The sequence below is a fragment of the Rhamphochromis sp. 'chilingali' genome, assembly GCF_963969265.1.
Source record: "Rhamphochromis sp. 'chilingali' genome assembly, chromosome: 2".
Taxonomy (NCBI): Eukaryota; Metazoa; Chordata; class Actinopteri; order Cichliformes; family Cichlidae; genus Rhamphochromis; species Rhamphochromis sp. 'chilingali'.
This window is the reverse complement of record NC_137930.1, coordinates 13,634,386-13,651,721: the sequence shown is the minus strand read 5'-3', so window position 1 is coordinate 13,651,721 and position 17,336 is coordinate 13,634,386. Positions and strand designations below refer to the sequence as shown.

At 40.9% G+C, this 17,336-nt stretch overlaps 1 protein-coding gene across 1 annotated transcript; it reads right to left on the bottom strand.

The window, feature by feature from the left end:
• Positions 1-2,142: 2,142 nt before the first annotated feature.
• On the bottom strand, positions 2,143-16,959 carry lhx5 (LIM homeobox 5). Its single transcript, XM_080874791.1, has 5 exons — positions 15,998-16,959; positions 13,927-14,150; positions 12,659-12,936; positions 9,644-9,809; positions 2,143-4,203 (listed from the first exon to the last, which is right to left on the bottom strand). The coding sequence occupies exons 1-5, from the start codon at positions 16,168-16,170 to the stop codon at positions 3,854-3,856; spliced, it is 1,191 nt and encodes a 396-aa protein (XP_080730917.1). The 5' UTR covers positions 16,171-16,959; the 3' UTR covers positions 2,143-3,853.
• Positions 16,960-17,336: the final 377 nt, after the last annotated feature.

Genomic DNA, 17,336 nt, shown 5'->3' with positions numbered 1-17,336 from the left:
TCGGCTGAGGGTGATGGTGTTCTTCTTTTGTAGTCCGTGATAGCCCTGATGCCCTCCCAGACCTGCCTTGGGTTTGTGTTGTTCTCAAACCTGGCCTCGATACGCCTCCTGTGCTGCTGCTTGGCAGTCTTGATGCCTCTTCTCAGGTTGGCCCTGGCAGCACTGTATGCCTCCTGGTCCCCGGATTTGAAAGCGTTGTTCCTTGTTCGAATAAGTTGTTGAACTCCGTGTGTCATCCAGGGTGGATTATTAGGGAACACACGGAATCGTTTCTAAGTTGTTACATTGTCCACACAGAAACAGATGTAGTCCAAGACAGTGGAGGTGTAACTGTCCAATGCGACACAAGCATATTAAACATATCAAGTCCCCATAAGGAGAATCATGTGCTAACGGTCTAAATGACTCGGGTAAAGTTTGTAGCATGCGTGCTTGTTGTTTTTGTCTGCGTCCACTTGTCTTTGCACTAGGATGATGTCGGCGTAAATGTGCAGTCATATTCGTTGTGTTCCCACTAGTGCTGTCAGCGTTAATCTGAAATGACATTAACGCCACAACACGGCAAATCTCCGTTAACGAGCTACCGCGGATCGCCCCGTGCGAGGGGCTGGACGGCGTCAACACGTTAACGAGCTAACTACGCTAACGCAGTAGTTTCCACCCATGTAATTGAGCATTGCGTGGCACATCCAACATACTGTTTTACTTTAGTCCATGACGTGCTTACCTTCAGGGTCATACTTCACATGAAGACCAAAATAGTTCCAAAGGCCAGATCTGAATGAGGGTGGGGGAGGTTCAATTTGCCATGTTGCAACGTGCTTAGCTTCTGTCTTGCTAGCTTGCGCTGCCCTTAGTGGATCTGCGCTCGACAGTGCAGCCTAGGCGGAGTAGTCGAATGCAGATCCACTGAGCTCTCAACACGGACAGCATCGTCAGAAGAAAAGTTGATAAAATAAATTAAAATTTTGTATTGTTCGATGCATATGCGTACCGAACCGAAAACACTGTATCGAACAGTTCAATATCGATACGAGTATCGTTGCACCCCTAGCTAGCAGTGAACAACCCCTCACAAACCCACTGGAACAGCAGATATCAGAGAGAGTCAAGTTACCAACTAGCTGGTTATTGAGCATTTAGCAAACAGAGAGCCAGACATTCCACCCATGAGTGGAGGCGAAGAGCAAAAATAGTATTGAAGGACAGACAATATTCAGCTTAATCAAAATTAACCATTAAACATGACCCCAGATTAAGGATAATGTCACTTTGCCTCTGCCGCTGGTAGCTACCAGTATGGAAAAGAAATAGTAAAAACTTACAAAAGACTTGCATAAGATGTGGCCTACTTCATTTACTCATGAAAGTGGCCACTTTCTCATTACTTTCATATATTGTTTTAGTAAGTATCCAAAACATACAAGTTTCATTTATATAACTTTTCAAGGGATCTTATATCTATTTTCACTCTTGTATGCTTTTCATACAAGTTTCACACAAGACAGATACAAACTTTATAAGATTTATATATATCGTTTCCATATGGGTAAGATATTCATCACGGCAATTTTTGTAAGCTAATCAAATGCTAATGTTGTGTTTCTAACCTCATAGTTGAAAAAGTAAATAAATGTGCATTTAATCCACACACGATAAACACAATTGGTAAAACAAGTAGTCAAAGTGCTCGCCACTGCATTGCAGTGAATTCTTGCATGTGTTGAGGCTGGCAACCACCCTAAAATTGAATTTATCCATAAGTGTCTTCAGCAGTATCAGTAACATCAAAAGTGTTACAACTGATTAATTTTTTATAAAATGTCCTAACAAAGATATATGTGTTATAGCTGATTGGGATCAAGCTAATATGAACTGCTTTGTATTTTATTGGGCTGTTAGTTTTACTGTAATGCATAATTTTAACAAGCTAATCATTTTTCTTATTGTAATCATTATCAGCACAGTAAATGCTAAACAGGTGTAGCTGAGTTAAGAGTGCGATATTGTTCTCTCAAACTTAATGAGTAGCTAAAGCAAATTATGGCTGCTTTGAAATCATGCTAGTACTACTTTGCTTTACAGCAAATTAAAGAAAAGATGTGTGACGACACTAAACAAGAAACCAGATCTTCAAGTTATAAGAGAAGGTTTTATTACCAGTGCTATTTACATAGAAATAATACAGCCTTGCCCCAATTCCCCCCCATAAATCTACACACACACACACACACACACACACACACACACACACACACACACACACACACACACACACACACACACACACACACACGAACAAGCATACACACTCGCAAGCGTTCAGAAAGACACAGACAAGCTCCCACTCAGTCCTGTATCCAAGAATATCTCCATACAACAGAAAAAAAGACACATTCTTCCTACATCTGAAACAATGTTGAAAGGAAATACAGACGATCTGAAAACAAAATTTCAAGTAGAGCTAACTCATTGCAGAAAAAAACAGCATTCCTCGTGTTAGATGTGGTCTGTTTGAGACATTTTGTGTAGAGATGAGATTGAGCTGAGAGAGTAAAGAATGACATGGAGTTGAAATTAGGAATTGAGAGACAAAAAATAATCATTCTTTCTTTTAATATGTTTTCACAAAGGCGGACTTTTCAAATAGCAGCTGTGGTGACACTTGGCCCTGATCGGTCTGAAATAAAATGCAGAGAATTTGTCCTTTGAAGCACAAAGATGTTCACACACACAGTGATAGACACAAACACACACACACAACCCGAGTCTGCCGCTTTTGAGCTTATTTTAATTCTCTGTGCCTTAAAAATGTGGCCACTAGATGGCAATGAGTGCTTCGGAGCAGACAGCGGTAATGTCACAGATGTTGTCTGCCCCCTCTTTTGTTTTCTCTCTTTAGAGGAAGGAGACCTCAGCTGTTGAAGGACATTCTCCATTATGGGTTCAATGTTCTTTTGAAAATCAATTCCATTAAAACATGTTTTTTAAAAGGGACAGTAACAAAAGGAAGGTCAGGTGAAGCAGTGTGCAGAGCAGAACTATCAGGGCCGCTTCGATGGGTGTGAGATTTGTCCGTGTGTGTGTATGTGTGTGTGTGTGGGTACAAGTGTCTGTATAATTGTGTTCGTGTTTTGAATAATGGTATAGACATCCTTCTTTTGAGCTATGATCAAGAACGCTTTGTGTGCATTAAGGGACTTATAGCTGAGACGTGGGCTAGAGAATGTCAGTGCCGTGCTGGAGGTGTCAGCGTGTCTATCAAGTGGCAGCTTTTGATTTGACATGTTGGCGAATGTTTAAAATAAGCTGCCTCGATTGAAACAGGCGTGTTTGTAGATGAACATTAAAGCATGTATCAAAACCGGCTCCTTTGTTATGCTGAGCGTGAAGTGGCATTGAAGAGCAACAGAATGGAAACTAATACTGCTTTGAAGCAATGTCTTAAAGAAGGTGGTGAGAAACTAAGAGAACTAAACATGTCCCCTTTGGCATTTCTCCCTATTAGATGATACCGTCGTTAACGTCAAGGGGAAGGCGAGAAGCATTTTTGCTGGGTGGAATCGCATTTTTTTTTCTTTTTAAATATATATATTTCAAGTCCAGTAATCCAGGAAGGGATATGCTTTGGAGTGTCTACTGGGCAGCAAATATTACGTTCTCCTACAAGCTATCCCATTCTTGATTCTGTCCATCAGTTCATCAGTTGTGAAAATCAGTCCATAAAAATCTGAGCTGTAATTTTCACCCCACAATGGGTTTTTTTTGTTTGTTTTGTTTGTTTTTTTAATTCATCTCCTGAATTAACTAGGCTGACATTCAGCCTAGGCAATGGTCCCTGTGTTTTTGTCCTTTACCAAGCGGTGGTTTCTCCCATCTCCTGGCCTTGGTGGGACATTGGAGCGCTGTAACTGGAATTACTGGCCAAGGAGAAAGGAGGACTGGGCCCACCCCCGAATGCCTCCCCCGGGACAGGCTGAAGTGAGTTTGGTAAGCCCGGCTCTGGACTGGGAGTTTCCGCATGGGAGATCATGTCCGTGAACCTTTGGTCATCTGACGGGTGGTGGCCTGAACCCTCCATCGCTCCGGGACCAGAGCCCAGGATGTAGGGGGAGTCAGCTGGAGATTGAGCCTGTGATGATGGAGGGCCATGGGGAAAGAAGTCGTAGTTGCTCCCTGGTCCATAATAGTCACCTTGGTATTCTGTGGTGTAAGAAGAGAACACATGTGGTTAGACTTTCTATCAGATACATAAAACACTTACAGTTCCCCCAAGCAGTCTACATTTATACACACGGCTCCACCCCTACCTAAGTGGTGAAATTGATCATGTCCAATTCCCAACCAACCGGTCTCCAACAGCCTCATTTGAGTGTATAAACAACTCCACACCTCTCCACCTCAGTTCTCTCGCCTCTTACACAGTGCATTCATCTCCCTCTCCCTCATTCAGCTCGCAGCCATGCGTGTACCTCGATGGATTCCCCTACAGAAACTTCTGGATTTGGATGAGAAATTCCAAAATGAGATTCCAGCTTCCCTGCAGCCCTGCCATGTCCTGTCGGCTGCTTCTCTCTGTCAGGTCTGATGACAAACACCAGCGCTGTCGCTTGCTTCTACATTACTGGGTTGTGGTTATTTGCTGAACTACGGGTGGTTTCTCTACTTTAGTGTTGATCACTCAGCAAAGAATTATTTGATGGCTATTTTTATTATTATTCAACCAGTCCAAAAGAAATGTCAGAGGTCAACACCAGATGTCCCACACAGTTTGACATCTTTTTATTCATTTCATCTGACCAACACTTCACGACACAAAATCAATTTTGAAAAAGTAAAAAATAAAAAAGCAAAATTAGCAAGAACAGCTCAGATGTTAAAAGTTAGAAAAGGAGAATGGCATTAAAATGTCGTTAGAAATCTTTTTTTCATGCTATTTCTCCTTTTTATTTATACCTCTCTCCACTGTTTTGTCCACTACATCGTGCTTTCAGCATCGTGTCAGCGTGACTCCATCTTGCCATGTTCCCACTGTGTTTGTATCCAGTGTCACGATAGCTAAGCCCCGATGACAACCATGATATTTAAAGGTTTATTATCAATGTTATGTTAATATTGTATTAGATTAGTATCATAAATAACTGTATAACTGCTCATTCTGTATGTTTTTGTACACATTTATTTCCCAAATCTCTCGCCACAACCTTGAATTTGCTTTTGGACTTCAACCCTCATGCAACCAAACTACCTAATTATGAAAATGACCGAGTGAGGTCATTCAGCATACCTGTACTCTTTCATTTATTTGACATTCTCAGAATTTCTAATGTAAATAATTATGGGTTTCAGTCATTTTTATGAATTAACAGCATTAACCCATTCATCTCCATCAGCACTTTGGGCATTGAGTATTCGCCTTAATGCTTCTGCAGTAGTTAATCTTTCTACTCTAGCTCTGTTAGCCAGGAATCCATAATTAACAGAAAAAAATATATTATTAAAAAATATTTTATACATAAACTACAACAAGTTGTAAATAGATCAACAATATGTGGTGGGAAAGATTTCAGTCATGACCCTATTCAGCCACTTGAAGGCTAATTAATTCCCAATAAATAAAATACAACAAACAGCAAAGTTATAGATTAGCTTATGGTTACAAGTGAATTTTTCATTACTGTGATAATCATGAAATGAAAGCAGGTCATTGTGACTTTTTGGACCGTTAGTCACATTATTAAAAAAAGCCAAATATTTTGTCATCAATAGAATTAATCTTTTGATTGCACAGATTTTTGTGCAACATGTTGTTACACCTATAAGAGTAGATTTACTCTTATAGTGCAGAAAGTGCAAACTAGATGCATCATACAGAATGGCTAAAAATATATCTGTTGCAGAACCTTCATGTTTAAAATGCTTCCTCTATAACACTCTGAGCCAGGTCGTGGTTCGTCTTGCCGAAAATGTCTGCACCTTCTCCTGGCGTTCACTTCAAAGCGAACAAAGAGCAAACAACTGACACATTAATAACAGATTTTGTTGCTTTCAAAGATGTTCTTCATTGCATACTTGGATAAATAAATATTTCCTGGTTAACCTATGACACTGACTGGCATGCTTATGCCTCTTAGAGGTTTCAGACATCTCTTTGTTTCCTCGCTCGTACTTCTACAGCACAATTTTGTTTCTGGTTCCCATAGTAGAAGAAGAGTTTTGAGTGTCAAAAATAAACAGTGACATCCCCAAAGACTATCCCTGTTGACTGCATAATTAAAACAACTTTCTAAGGGATTATCATCGCTTATAAGATGGTCTTTTGATCCAGAGTACCTGGAAATCTGCCAGTCAAAACACAAAATATGACCTTCTGGTCTCGGCTACAAATGAGAAACCTATACTAAATTTAAACATATCAAATAATGTAGCAGATATGAAGCCGGCAACCATTTACTGAATCAACCCTGCAAACTCCCTGTAACTTCTTTGCATGTAGTGTGTATGGTGCATTTAGTGTTTTAAACTGGCAACAACTATGGTCTTTAAGATGAACACTCGTCTTGCCAAGGCTATTATTAAGGGCAGCCCATGCTACTCTTGAGGTTGTCTCATAGATGTAATGCAATCACCAAAGGGCAGTTCCACTCAGCTTAGCTTAGCACAAAGACTTCTTTTGACCAGCTCAGCACAAACAGTGGAAAAGAAAATGCTAGCTCTGACTGAAGGAAACAAATCCACCCATAAGAATTCACATTAAACTGTGATTGCACGTAGTCATGCAATATAATAGCTTAATTCTACATGCAGAATCGCAACAGTAGTATATTGTCAGTATTTTAGAGACCACCCAAAATGTTGCAAATCGTGTTTTCAGGGGAGCTCATATCCTATATACAGCAGTCGACCTGAAAAAGGGTTTGTATTTGTACTTTTTGAGATTTAATGTTGCAGACAGGAAGATTTAATCTAATAACTAAGACAGACTATAGCTGTTCCCAAGGTTGTATATTGAGCTTTAAGCTAACCTGTTCCTTACATACAAGAAACTTAAATTATATGAATATGTGCCCCTATTATTAGAAAAAACAAAATGAATCGATCTTAAATCAACACAGCTATGCTTTCAAACAGGCACTGCAATTATTCTTCCACTACAGCCAGCACAGTGGACTCAGATGACAAGTAGCCACAGGCAGTGCTTGCACTGCAAAAAGTCTGGAAGGTGATTTTTAAAATGATTAAATATTAAGTGATTTTCTATTTCGTGTGTTGTTCATCATAAGCAATGACCAAAACAGTTTAGAAAGAATTGATTGGCTTAACAAATAGCCTGTTACTTTATACACTCTTTGCATCTACTAATCAACAATTACTACAAACCTTCAACTGCCTCCTGTTTCTCATTCCAAACTCCCAGAGTTGCATTAAATCTATTCGGTTTCAGCACCGCCGTGAACCGAGATCGATGACAGGTTTTATCCCCGTGCCCCAGATGCTACACTAACATTTCTCCACTCCTACCATATGTTCTTCTCGCTGCTATTTCAGTCGAAACGGGGAGGCTCGAGAACTAACAGGTTATACCTCAAGAAACATTCGGCCTAATTGTAAAATCTGCATTTATTTGTCGTAGTGTGTAATTTTGTTTTATTTATTTGTTATAAATTATCAGGAGGTATAATCAAAGGTTTTGCAAACAAGCTAATTGTTAGATTTCCCAAACAGGCTCCTGCTAGTTCAGCTGACCTTGGGGATAAGCAAAAAGCTTGTCTTGTGGTGTGTTCATGTGTGTGCGGATGAAAGAGAGAGAGAGAGACCAGGGTAGGTGCTGAGGGGAGTGTCAGCTCTGCAAACTATAATTACACTCATACATGCAGATGCATCATACCACACACACAGGCATCGCTCGCTCTGAACAGCAGCAGAGGAACACGAGGAGGCAGCGAGCTTAGATAAAGGCAAGCAGGCTGGCCTGCGCTGCCGTGGGACAAAAGGGTGTGAAAAGCAGAGTGCAAAGAAAGCGAGAGACATGAGAGCGAGGGATGGAGGTTTTTTGTCCTCTCTTTTCCCCTCCCACTCCCTGTGTTGCAGCCTTGATGGCTCCGGTTTATTGTATCCTCAATGCCAGGGCCCTTCAGGTAGAGGTGCAGGAGGTGCTGTATGGAAACAGCAGCTCACAGACTGTCCATCAAAAACAAACTGCTGATATGCATGACAGGTGCATCGGCTTTATTCCTGCAGTACAGTGTGGGGCGGCTGTTGCGTTAGCGCTGTGTTGTTATCTCGCTCTTTTGTCTTGAGATTATTTTCTTTTGAAGCAAAGGGTCTTTTTTCTCTTTATTTTTTTATGACCTTTAAAAAGCAATGTTTTTTTGACAATCTCTACACCAACTGGAGAATCTATTTCAGCAACAAACCAACTCCTTTTTTTATGAAACCTTTGGACTATAAGTGCAAATGCATGCCTTGTTTTCCCCTTGTGGCAGCAGAAATATTTCATCAGGGTGTTGTTCGTTGTAGTTATTTGCATTAGAATGGTCAGTATATTAGTGCACTAATAAGTCTAGCTTATCTTATATAGCAATAGCTAAATATATTCCTGTATGGAGGTATGTGTCTGGCTTTGGTTAAAATGAATGCATCTCTCTTTAAAATGAATAAATCTTCTATTCATTTTTACGTCCTTATCGAACTCACCCTTTCTTTCTTTGAACAAGTATTCTTCTCTCACAGCTGTGTTTTTAAGACGGAAGCTAGCTACTTTTCAGAAAGTGAATGACACTCACAAGTTGTGATCTTGGAAAGGGTTATTAGGTGCAACTTCATGCTGAATAAAAGTTAAGAGAGACAAGAAGGGAGACGTGTTTCTATTGCTGAATGGCACAGAAATCAATTCTCACAAATATAGTGGAGCCATTACAGGTGCCATTTTTGAAGTTCACCATTCTGAAAGGCCAAAATAAATAAATAAATAAATAAAAAAATCACACTTCAGTCATGCCACCCATGCTGCAAGCTTTGTTTGCAAAGTGTCCCACTGGAACATATGTGCTCCTATCTAGCATTTTCTCTCCTAGCTATGTAACAAATGTGACAGTTCAACAGGATTGAAACTTTATTTACATTCCTCTGGGCGCGCTGAGATAACCAGACTACAGAGCTGTGCTCGGAACAGTTAACAGTTAAAAGCTTCTTAGCTGGTTATTGTGTACCACACAAACTGAGTGCAGCGTGCACGAGATTAGACTTAGACTCAAGTCCTGATCATTTCATCTCTGAACAAAAGATGAGTGGATTCAAGAAAGTAATGTGAAAGCAAATGATCCAATAAAGTACACTGGGGCTCCACCTGTATTCTAATATATAGCAGATTTATGTGATATACTTGCAATGTGAAAAACATCCTCCAGGCACCTGCTTTCCTCAGAACTGCAGTTTGCTTACACAATATCACCTTTTTTTGAGTGTGAAACCAGGGATACAGATTATATTTGCTATTGCACTTGCTCCATATTGCGCATTAATATTGCAAGAGGTAAAGAACCTGCAGGTGTGGTATCTGAGTGTATTTAAAGACACAGCAAGAAGTGTGCACTAAATTTGTGCTAGCACTGCATCTGTTGTCACAGCGTTCATTTCTTACCTCCATAGTAACCGTAGGCTCCAGGTCCTAAGATGTCTGGGTCTTCCAGCCTGCCTCCCAGCGGCCTCATCCTCCTCGGGCCCCTGAAGAAGGCATGCCGTCGGGCGCCCAGAGCACTCAGCTGCTTCATTCTCCGTTCTTTGGATCTTCTGTTCTGGAACCAGACCTGAAACAAACCAGGGTCTGAGTTATCAGCCGATCTCATCTTTTTTCTTTCTTTTTTTTTTTTTTTTTTACAAATTTGTAGTTTATTGTCATCCTTTTTCAAATCACCATTCACTCAAACTGTAGTAAACCTTGCAGAGCTTGTAAAAACGCACAAATGATGTCGATGTGAGAGTAACACTGGGGTGTGATCAAAAACAAAACAAAAAAAAAAAATCTGTGAACCACAATTGAAAAGCTAAAACAATTACATATGGACCAACTAATCGTTTTAAGGGTTTTTCTTACTGTTAATGCTCAATGTTGCAAAGTTTGCACCACTTTCAAATTTCACAATTAAATTCAAATGAATTGATTCCTTTAAAGAGCTTTTATTCAGAAGCTGCAAACTATTTCCCAGAAATGACACAACGTACTTGCCTCCCAATTATCTGGCACCTCTGCACCCATTTTGAACTGTATTTACTATACCACAATTAGCTGTGGCCTGTTTTCATTTGTATTAATTGAGGTGTAAATGCTTGAAATTCAGCTTCAAAAATGACTTGATGGGTTCTATGGGTTTTTAAAGTATAAAAACCCATAAAAATGCCATTAACAGAAAAAGTCAAAGAACTCAATCTCATATGAACATTCTGCAGTGCGACACAAGAATTACATAGGTATAATCAAATCGTTGTTTGCACATAATGAATCGGGAGGCGTTTTGTGCTACAGTGTTAGAGTTCATGTCAAAAAAGCACAAAAGGATCAAAATGAAAAATTAGGAAAGCCAGCGATGACTGAATAATAACAAGAAAGGAACAATTTCTGCTCCATTTTTCCAGTGATGATGGCAGTTTCCTGTTGCAAATTTCAGATGAATAGCAAAGTAATATCAACGGCCCCAAATACAAAGCCATATGAAGTTAAACCACTGAGATTAAATAAACTGTCTTTCAAAGACAAACAAAGGAGGGTTTCAAAATTGCAAAACGGTGCATCATATGGAAGAATGTCTTTGAATTATAAGCACATAACACATCTCGTTTCGCCTTTGCTTCACTGCTGCATAATGATCTATGTTCACACCAGCTAGGCTATGCCAGAGGGAGAATCCCACTGTGCTACAGATTAACAAAAACACACTCACAAAAAAAAAGAAAAACACACACACACACACACACACACACACACACACACACACACACACACACACACACACACACACACACACACACACACACACACACACACACACACACACACATATCCCCTTCCACACATACACCTAAAACTACTTAGGCTCTGCACTCTGTGCTCCAGCGGCAAACGCAACACCTGCTTATTGAGAACAATCATCTAACTGTAGGGTACATTTTCATGGAAATGCTCTCGCTTCCCTTGAGAGAGCGTTGCTTAGGGATTACATACGCATGCTGGAGAAGCAGCGTGGCTCACAGGGCTCCCTGCGTTGAGAGCAATGGTATTTAACACACACTGAACAGGGAGGAAGATGACGAAACGCAGCCTCCATTTTGGCTCCGAGCAACACACACAGGCGGAGGGTGCAGAGGTGGAATGGGGAGGGGGGGGGGGCTTATCGCAGCCCAGACTGACTGACTGATATATCGACTGGTTTGCTGGTTCATTGAATGATTGATTGATTCATTGAGCGATTGAGCTCTGTTGCTGCACACTCGCACATGCTGGCTGCAGTTTATGATATAGATGAAGCGGTGGAGAGGCACGGGCTGTAAGTGAGTAAGAGCGGAGAGGTGGGAAAGGGGAGGGTGGTATGTAAATCTGTGAAATCAGCGATAATTACAGTGAGTGCACAAAAAGCCACATCACAGTTGGCAGAGATGGTGCTAATCATCCTAACACAGTCTGCACCCAGGCATCAAGCATGTGTGCTTGCATGTGTGTCTGTGTGTGTGTTTTGAGGATGGCAGAGAGGTCCAAAAACAGTGTACGCTTGTGTTGTATTGCACAACATGTTTGTATGTGGGTTTCCTCTTACCTTTGGCAAAAACAAAGCTAACCTTTCACTAATTTCATGGCTGTGCATCACATGTTATTGCTGAAACAAACACAGTCTGCACCCCAAAAAAGGAAATTCTTTTACAAATAATGTATTTCTCATGCATCAATAAAATGTATTAGTGTAAGTTCAAAGTGTGCTTTGATGTTTTTATGCTGAAATTACAAGCAAGTAGGAGACTCTTTTTTATAGAAAAAATAAAGTGTGATTTATGATTTTGAATGCAGTAATTTAAAAAAAACAACTTGCGTTTAAATAAAAGTATCAAATGTTGTAACCATATTTCTATAAAAGTCAATCATAAATAAATAATAAAATAAGTAAGTGTGAACATTAAAAACAATGCTTTTCTGCATATTGTGAATCTACTGTTAATGCAAACATGAAACTCTCATTTTAGGCACCATGCTGCCTGCAGTTCCATATGTTGGACTGTTTTTTGGGGGGTTTTACAAGCTAGGAAAAAAAATGCTACAGTACAAAATAAAATCAACCAAATCCATATATTTCATGAAATACTTCCACAACACAAAAATAAAGCCAAAATAAACAAACAAGGAAGACAGTTTACATACAGCAGGTGGTGGGGTTCGTTTAAATGTGGCATATATTCATCTAATAGTCCGCATCGTGTTTTGGCATTTCACTAATAGATGATGAGGCTTTCAATTAAATGTCTGCACATTTCAGTAAAATTAAAAAGTAATTCCTTTGATTTATAATGTGTCATCTGTCTCTAATCTGTCCGTGTCGCCGCAGATCCCTCCCTCATCTGAATCGAAGAAAAAAAAGTTCCAGCGATCCACAAACAACACAGCTGATCTTACCTGGATGACGCGCATGTTCAGCCCTGTTTCCTGTGCCAGCTGTTCTCGAATGTGCCGGGTCGGTTTCGGCGTGGCAACAAAAGCAGCCTTTAACGTTTCCAGCTGCTTGGCCTTGATGGTGGTCCGGGGCCCCCGCCTTTTGGCCCCAGAGTTCTGCTCCTCGTTCTCAATATTGTTCGTTTCCTTATCTGAGGACGTTGAATTGTCCGTCTCTTTTATGTCGTCCTGTATTGGGTCCTGCAGATCCGGCGATAAACTCCTATCTGTGCACGACGACACTGGGGGACGGGGCGGATGGGTGGGGGGACAAACAAGAAGGAAGGTCAGGTCACGATCCGAAATGTCAAGGTGGGGGGTGGCGGGGTGCGGTGGGTGGTGGTGGGGGGCTGTTTTAATCAGCCTTGGAGATGCACACAAGCGTTGCTGACTATTACGCATCCGAAACTTGACCTAATGGTAAATGAAATGCGTTTTTACGCCCCTCGGTGAATTTTTGTCTCCCAGTTTCTGTTTTCCCTTCTTTCTTTATTTGTATATTTATTTTTCTTAAATAATATCTGAAGTATCAAACAAAACGCAAAAAACAAATGCGCAAAATAATACCAAAAATAAAAATAAAAATCCACAGTTGCTAACATCTCCAATTTACGCACACAAAAAAAGATGACATACGGGCATGCAGCCATATTACATTTGCGAGCAAATGAAGAGATTTATATTGGAGATCAAAACAAAGGGTTTATGAAAAAGGGACGCGTGACACCTTTAGTAAATAGGGTGTGGAGTGGAGTTGCTGCCCTCCTGAGCTTTTTATAAGGATAAATAGAGTGGAATGAGGAGCAGCACACACGGCCAGACCAACAGACTCATCCCCAGTGGACCCTGACGTATAATAACAGAAAGCTATTGTTCTTTGGGGGTAAATAATGAAAGTATTCATCTCATAAGGTTACTGTGAGATGCTCTCCGCGGAATGCTGCAAAAGCTCAGCATCAACTTATATTTAAAGCCGCCACTTCTGCTTTTCTTTTGTCTATTAAAATGCTGATTGCCAATTTATTCATCCGATTTCTTTCTTTCTTTCTTTCTTTCTTTCTTTCTTTCTTTCTTTCTTTCTTTCTTTCTTTCTTTCTTTCTTTCTTTCTTTTTAAATCGGTTCCACGGTTATTAAAATAAACAACGCCCTCAGCAGCCCTCTTATTGTTATCATTGCTTATTGTTGAATGGGAGACAAAAACGCAGCGCAGGCCTGGTGTCGCTTCGCTTACCTGAGTTCAAGTTGACTTCCTTTATGGCCCCGGAGCTCAGATAATCATCTTTGCACACAAACTTGTTCTCGTCTATCACATAGAGTTCTTCTCCCGTGGACAGCTGTTTGTTACACACCATGCAGGTGAAGCAGTTTAGGTGAAACACTTTGCTTCGAGCTTTGCGGACCAAGTCGTTCGGCGAGATTCCCTGCAGACAGCCAGCGCATTTAGTGCCAAATCGCCTGCACGGAAAACGAAAAATGAAGGTGAGATTGAGATTTTTTTTTTTTTATGACGGCAGCGCGTGAAGGGGTCTGTTAGAAATTACCCACATCCATCATATAATCATTAATACTAAAAAGAAGCTGGTATTAAAATAATATTAATTTAGAAGGAATAAACAGGTTTAACGCCTTTAGTTTAGCAAGTGATATAAATGTCACTAACACATAATAATAATAATAATAATAATAATAATAATAATAATAATAATAATAATAATAATAATAATAATCCACTGTAACGTTTTTAGTAAATAAAACGTAACAGGTAATTACTCAACCAGAGCACCTCTCTCTATGAGAGTGTTGATAACATAGCCATTAAAATCATTTAGAAAAAGACTTTAGAGAAAGGTTTTTTTTTTAAAAAAAACCTTCCTAATTTTGATTGAGGTGCTCTGACAATAACCCCACGCAAAACGTATTAGTGACAATCAACACATTGTACTCGTGGATATATTATAGGATTAGGCAGAGTAGGAGCATCTTAGCGTGCAAATCTTCTCTTAATCCATATTCACCCGCGCTTAAATAGCACTGGGTGGGAAGACTCATCGATTTGATACACAAATAGCCCAAAAATAAATTCACTAAAATTCCCCCTCCTCATTTGCCGGGGTGAGTCCGTTTTTTCCCCTTTCTCTCTTTTTAATTACTCTCAAAAGAAGTGCGATAAAGCACATTTGACTGAGTGACGCTTACAGTATTTCTCGCCTGCCCAGATGTCTTTACTGATGGAAAGAGTTTGAACAGATGCTTAAGGCTCACTTTGGGCCTGCTGTAGCTGGATTTTAAGTCCGCCTGTCGGGGGCTGGTTAAGCCTTTGGGTGACTGCAGACACCCTTGTTGTGGAGCATTGTTTTAACACTGTGCTTGCCTTTCCATTCACTTACAATGGTATCGCATCACTATCCGCTTTTCACATGCGTGACCAAGCCTCCCCCAGCGAAAGGGCACAACTCTACTTACACAACAAATGGACACATTAGGGTGATTACTGTTTCGCCTAGCTAATGGCTGGCCATTTAAATCCACCGCTTGATGGGACCTGTGGTAATATGACGGCCAAGGCCGCGCGAGGCCAATAATAGCCCCGTCCCAACAAAGGCTGATGTGTCTTACATGTCATTAGACAATTTGGGAGAAAATAACTGACACATACAAATGAAAATGATGCTAAGAGAGTGACAAACAAGGGCTTCACTTATCACTCAATTACCTGGAACACTTTTTGGAAATTGTGAACCGGTTAATAGCCTAATGGGTGTTTGAAATAAAAGTGTTGTCTGGAGCTGGAAATAGATTTTTTTTAAAGAAAAGAAAAAAAAATAAGCACAGAATACACGAGGATACAGAATCAATATATTTATATGTCCATTCTTTTATAATAGAGGCCCCTTTTGACGCCACACGGTTCATATCATTTCCTAAAAATGTCACCACACAGAGATAGGTAAAAATCATGCATTTTAAAAATTACGGATATTATTAACAAATAAGGGAAAATGTATACTTTTAGATTTATCTTAAATTCCTTTAACCATAAAAAAAAATCCAAGTACGGGTTAACGTGGCCTATGACCTGAGTCCAGCGCACCGAGCTCGACTTTATGTGCCAGGCTTTAATTTGTATTTTTCTTCATCCTGTTCTTCTATTATTATTTTTTTTATCAATCTTTAACCCCAAAATAATTTCCCTTATTGTAAAGGTGTTGACGAATGCTTGAATCAAAGCGTGATTTCTTTCTTTCTCTCTCTCTCCCTCTCTTTTTTTTTTTTGAAGACCTCTTGATTCCAAATTCAGTTACCTGAAAAAGTCAATTTTGCAATAGAGCTTTCCGTCTCTGGAGAAGCACTTCTCGGTGAGGTTGCAGTTGCACTCACAGCACTGGACGCACTTGGCGTGCCAGGCTCTGTCCAGCACGTTGAGGAGGAACCGGTCCAAGATGGGCCGTTCGCACCCGGCACACTGGACCATCATATCGCCGGCCTGCAGGACGCCGAGTGCCGACCTACCCACGCGGACTGCGCTGCTCGGACTTGGGCACTCCGAGTTTACGCGGAACAACGTCTTGGCTCAGAGAGGTGTGCTGTCAGGCGAAAACTGGAGGGACCTGTCGTTCAAAGGCAGCGGAGTGACAATCCCCGAGAACTGCTGTAGTCCTGGTCCTGTTTGGTCGCTGTCCTGCTACTTGTCACAATCCACAAATCCAGAGGAGAAGAGGGGAGAAAAAATTCAGCTGCGCCAGCTGATGGACTGCGTAATGGCCAAACCAGACATGTTTTCTCGCCAATTCAATGTTAAAACATTATTTTTTAAACGTGTTTACTTCTAAATAATTTATCCCTTTTGCTCACGCTTTGTTTGGGGTCCAGTAATTTCCTTCAGGCTCACCTCACGTCGCCACTTGCACGTCCCTGTGCCTTGGTTATCACGAGGTTTTGCCAGCGCGACGCGCTTCCTGCGCTGAGATTGGATGACGCCCTTGTTAATTCCCGTGCCAGAAGAGCCAATCAGAGCGCAGTTGTTATGGTTACACGTTCATAGCTGTAGCCTCCGAGCGGACCCTGAGCAGAAAACACCTAGGCCGTGGATGCAGGGTGTTTGTAGTGGCGCTGATAGAGGCCAACAGGCATGAGGAAGTTTCACGGTGGGTCACGGAGACGGCACTGGCTTTAGAAGGGAATGCATCAGTTGCAGGTTAGACTATGAACGTCAGAACATTTTACTGGCGATGAACGTGAAAATGTCAGTGCATAGGTACAACGGGCACGCCTCTGAAATGAATCGGACTAGAAGTAGCTTGTTGGGAGAGGGAGTAGCCGAACAAGGCTGTGCTGGGCGAAGACAGGAGGAGGAGGGGGGACGCGGGCCTTTTCTCATGCAGAAAGCTATTTGCAGGGAAATGCGATGGATTAGCAGGAGCTCATCAATAGGGAGAGCGTGGTCACCCGGCGCTTTAACAGAGTGGCCACCAATCGAAGGGAATTTCAATATTTACCAACAGCCTCGTTTTGTTAGTTGCAGTTAAGCAAACATGCGATGCGCTAATTCGTGTTGGGTGAGACTGTTTTAAGCATAATGGGGCCTCATTTGAATGAAATTAGGTGTGAATTTTGGCTCATTTTACACGACTGAAGGCCATT

Coding starts and splice junctions, on each gene's coding strand:
- lhx5 (XM_080874791.1), bottom strand. CDS start 16,170: ATGATGGTCCAGTGTGCCGGGTGCGAACGGCCCATCTTGGACCGGTTC. Junction 12,937..13,926: donor GGAAGTCAACTTGAACTCAG/GTAAGCGAAGCG, acceptor CCCGTCCCCCAG/TGTCGTCGTGCACAGATAGG. Junction 4,204..9,643: donor AGCCTACGGTTACTATGGAG/GTAAGAAATGAA, acceptor CTTACACCACAG/AATACCAAGGTGACTATTAT.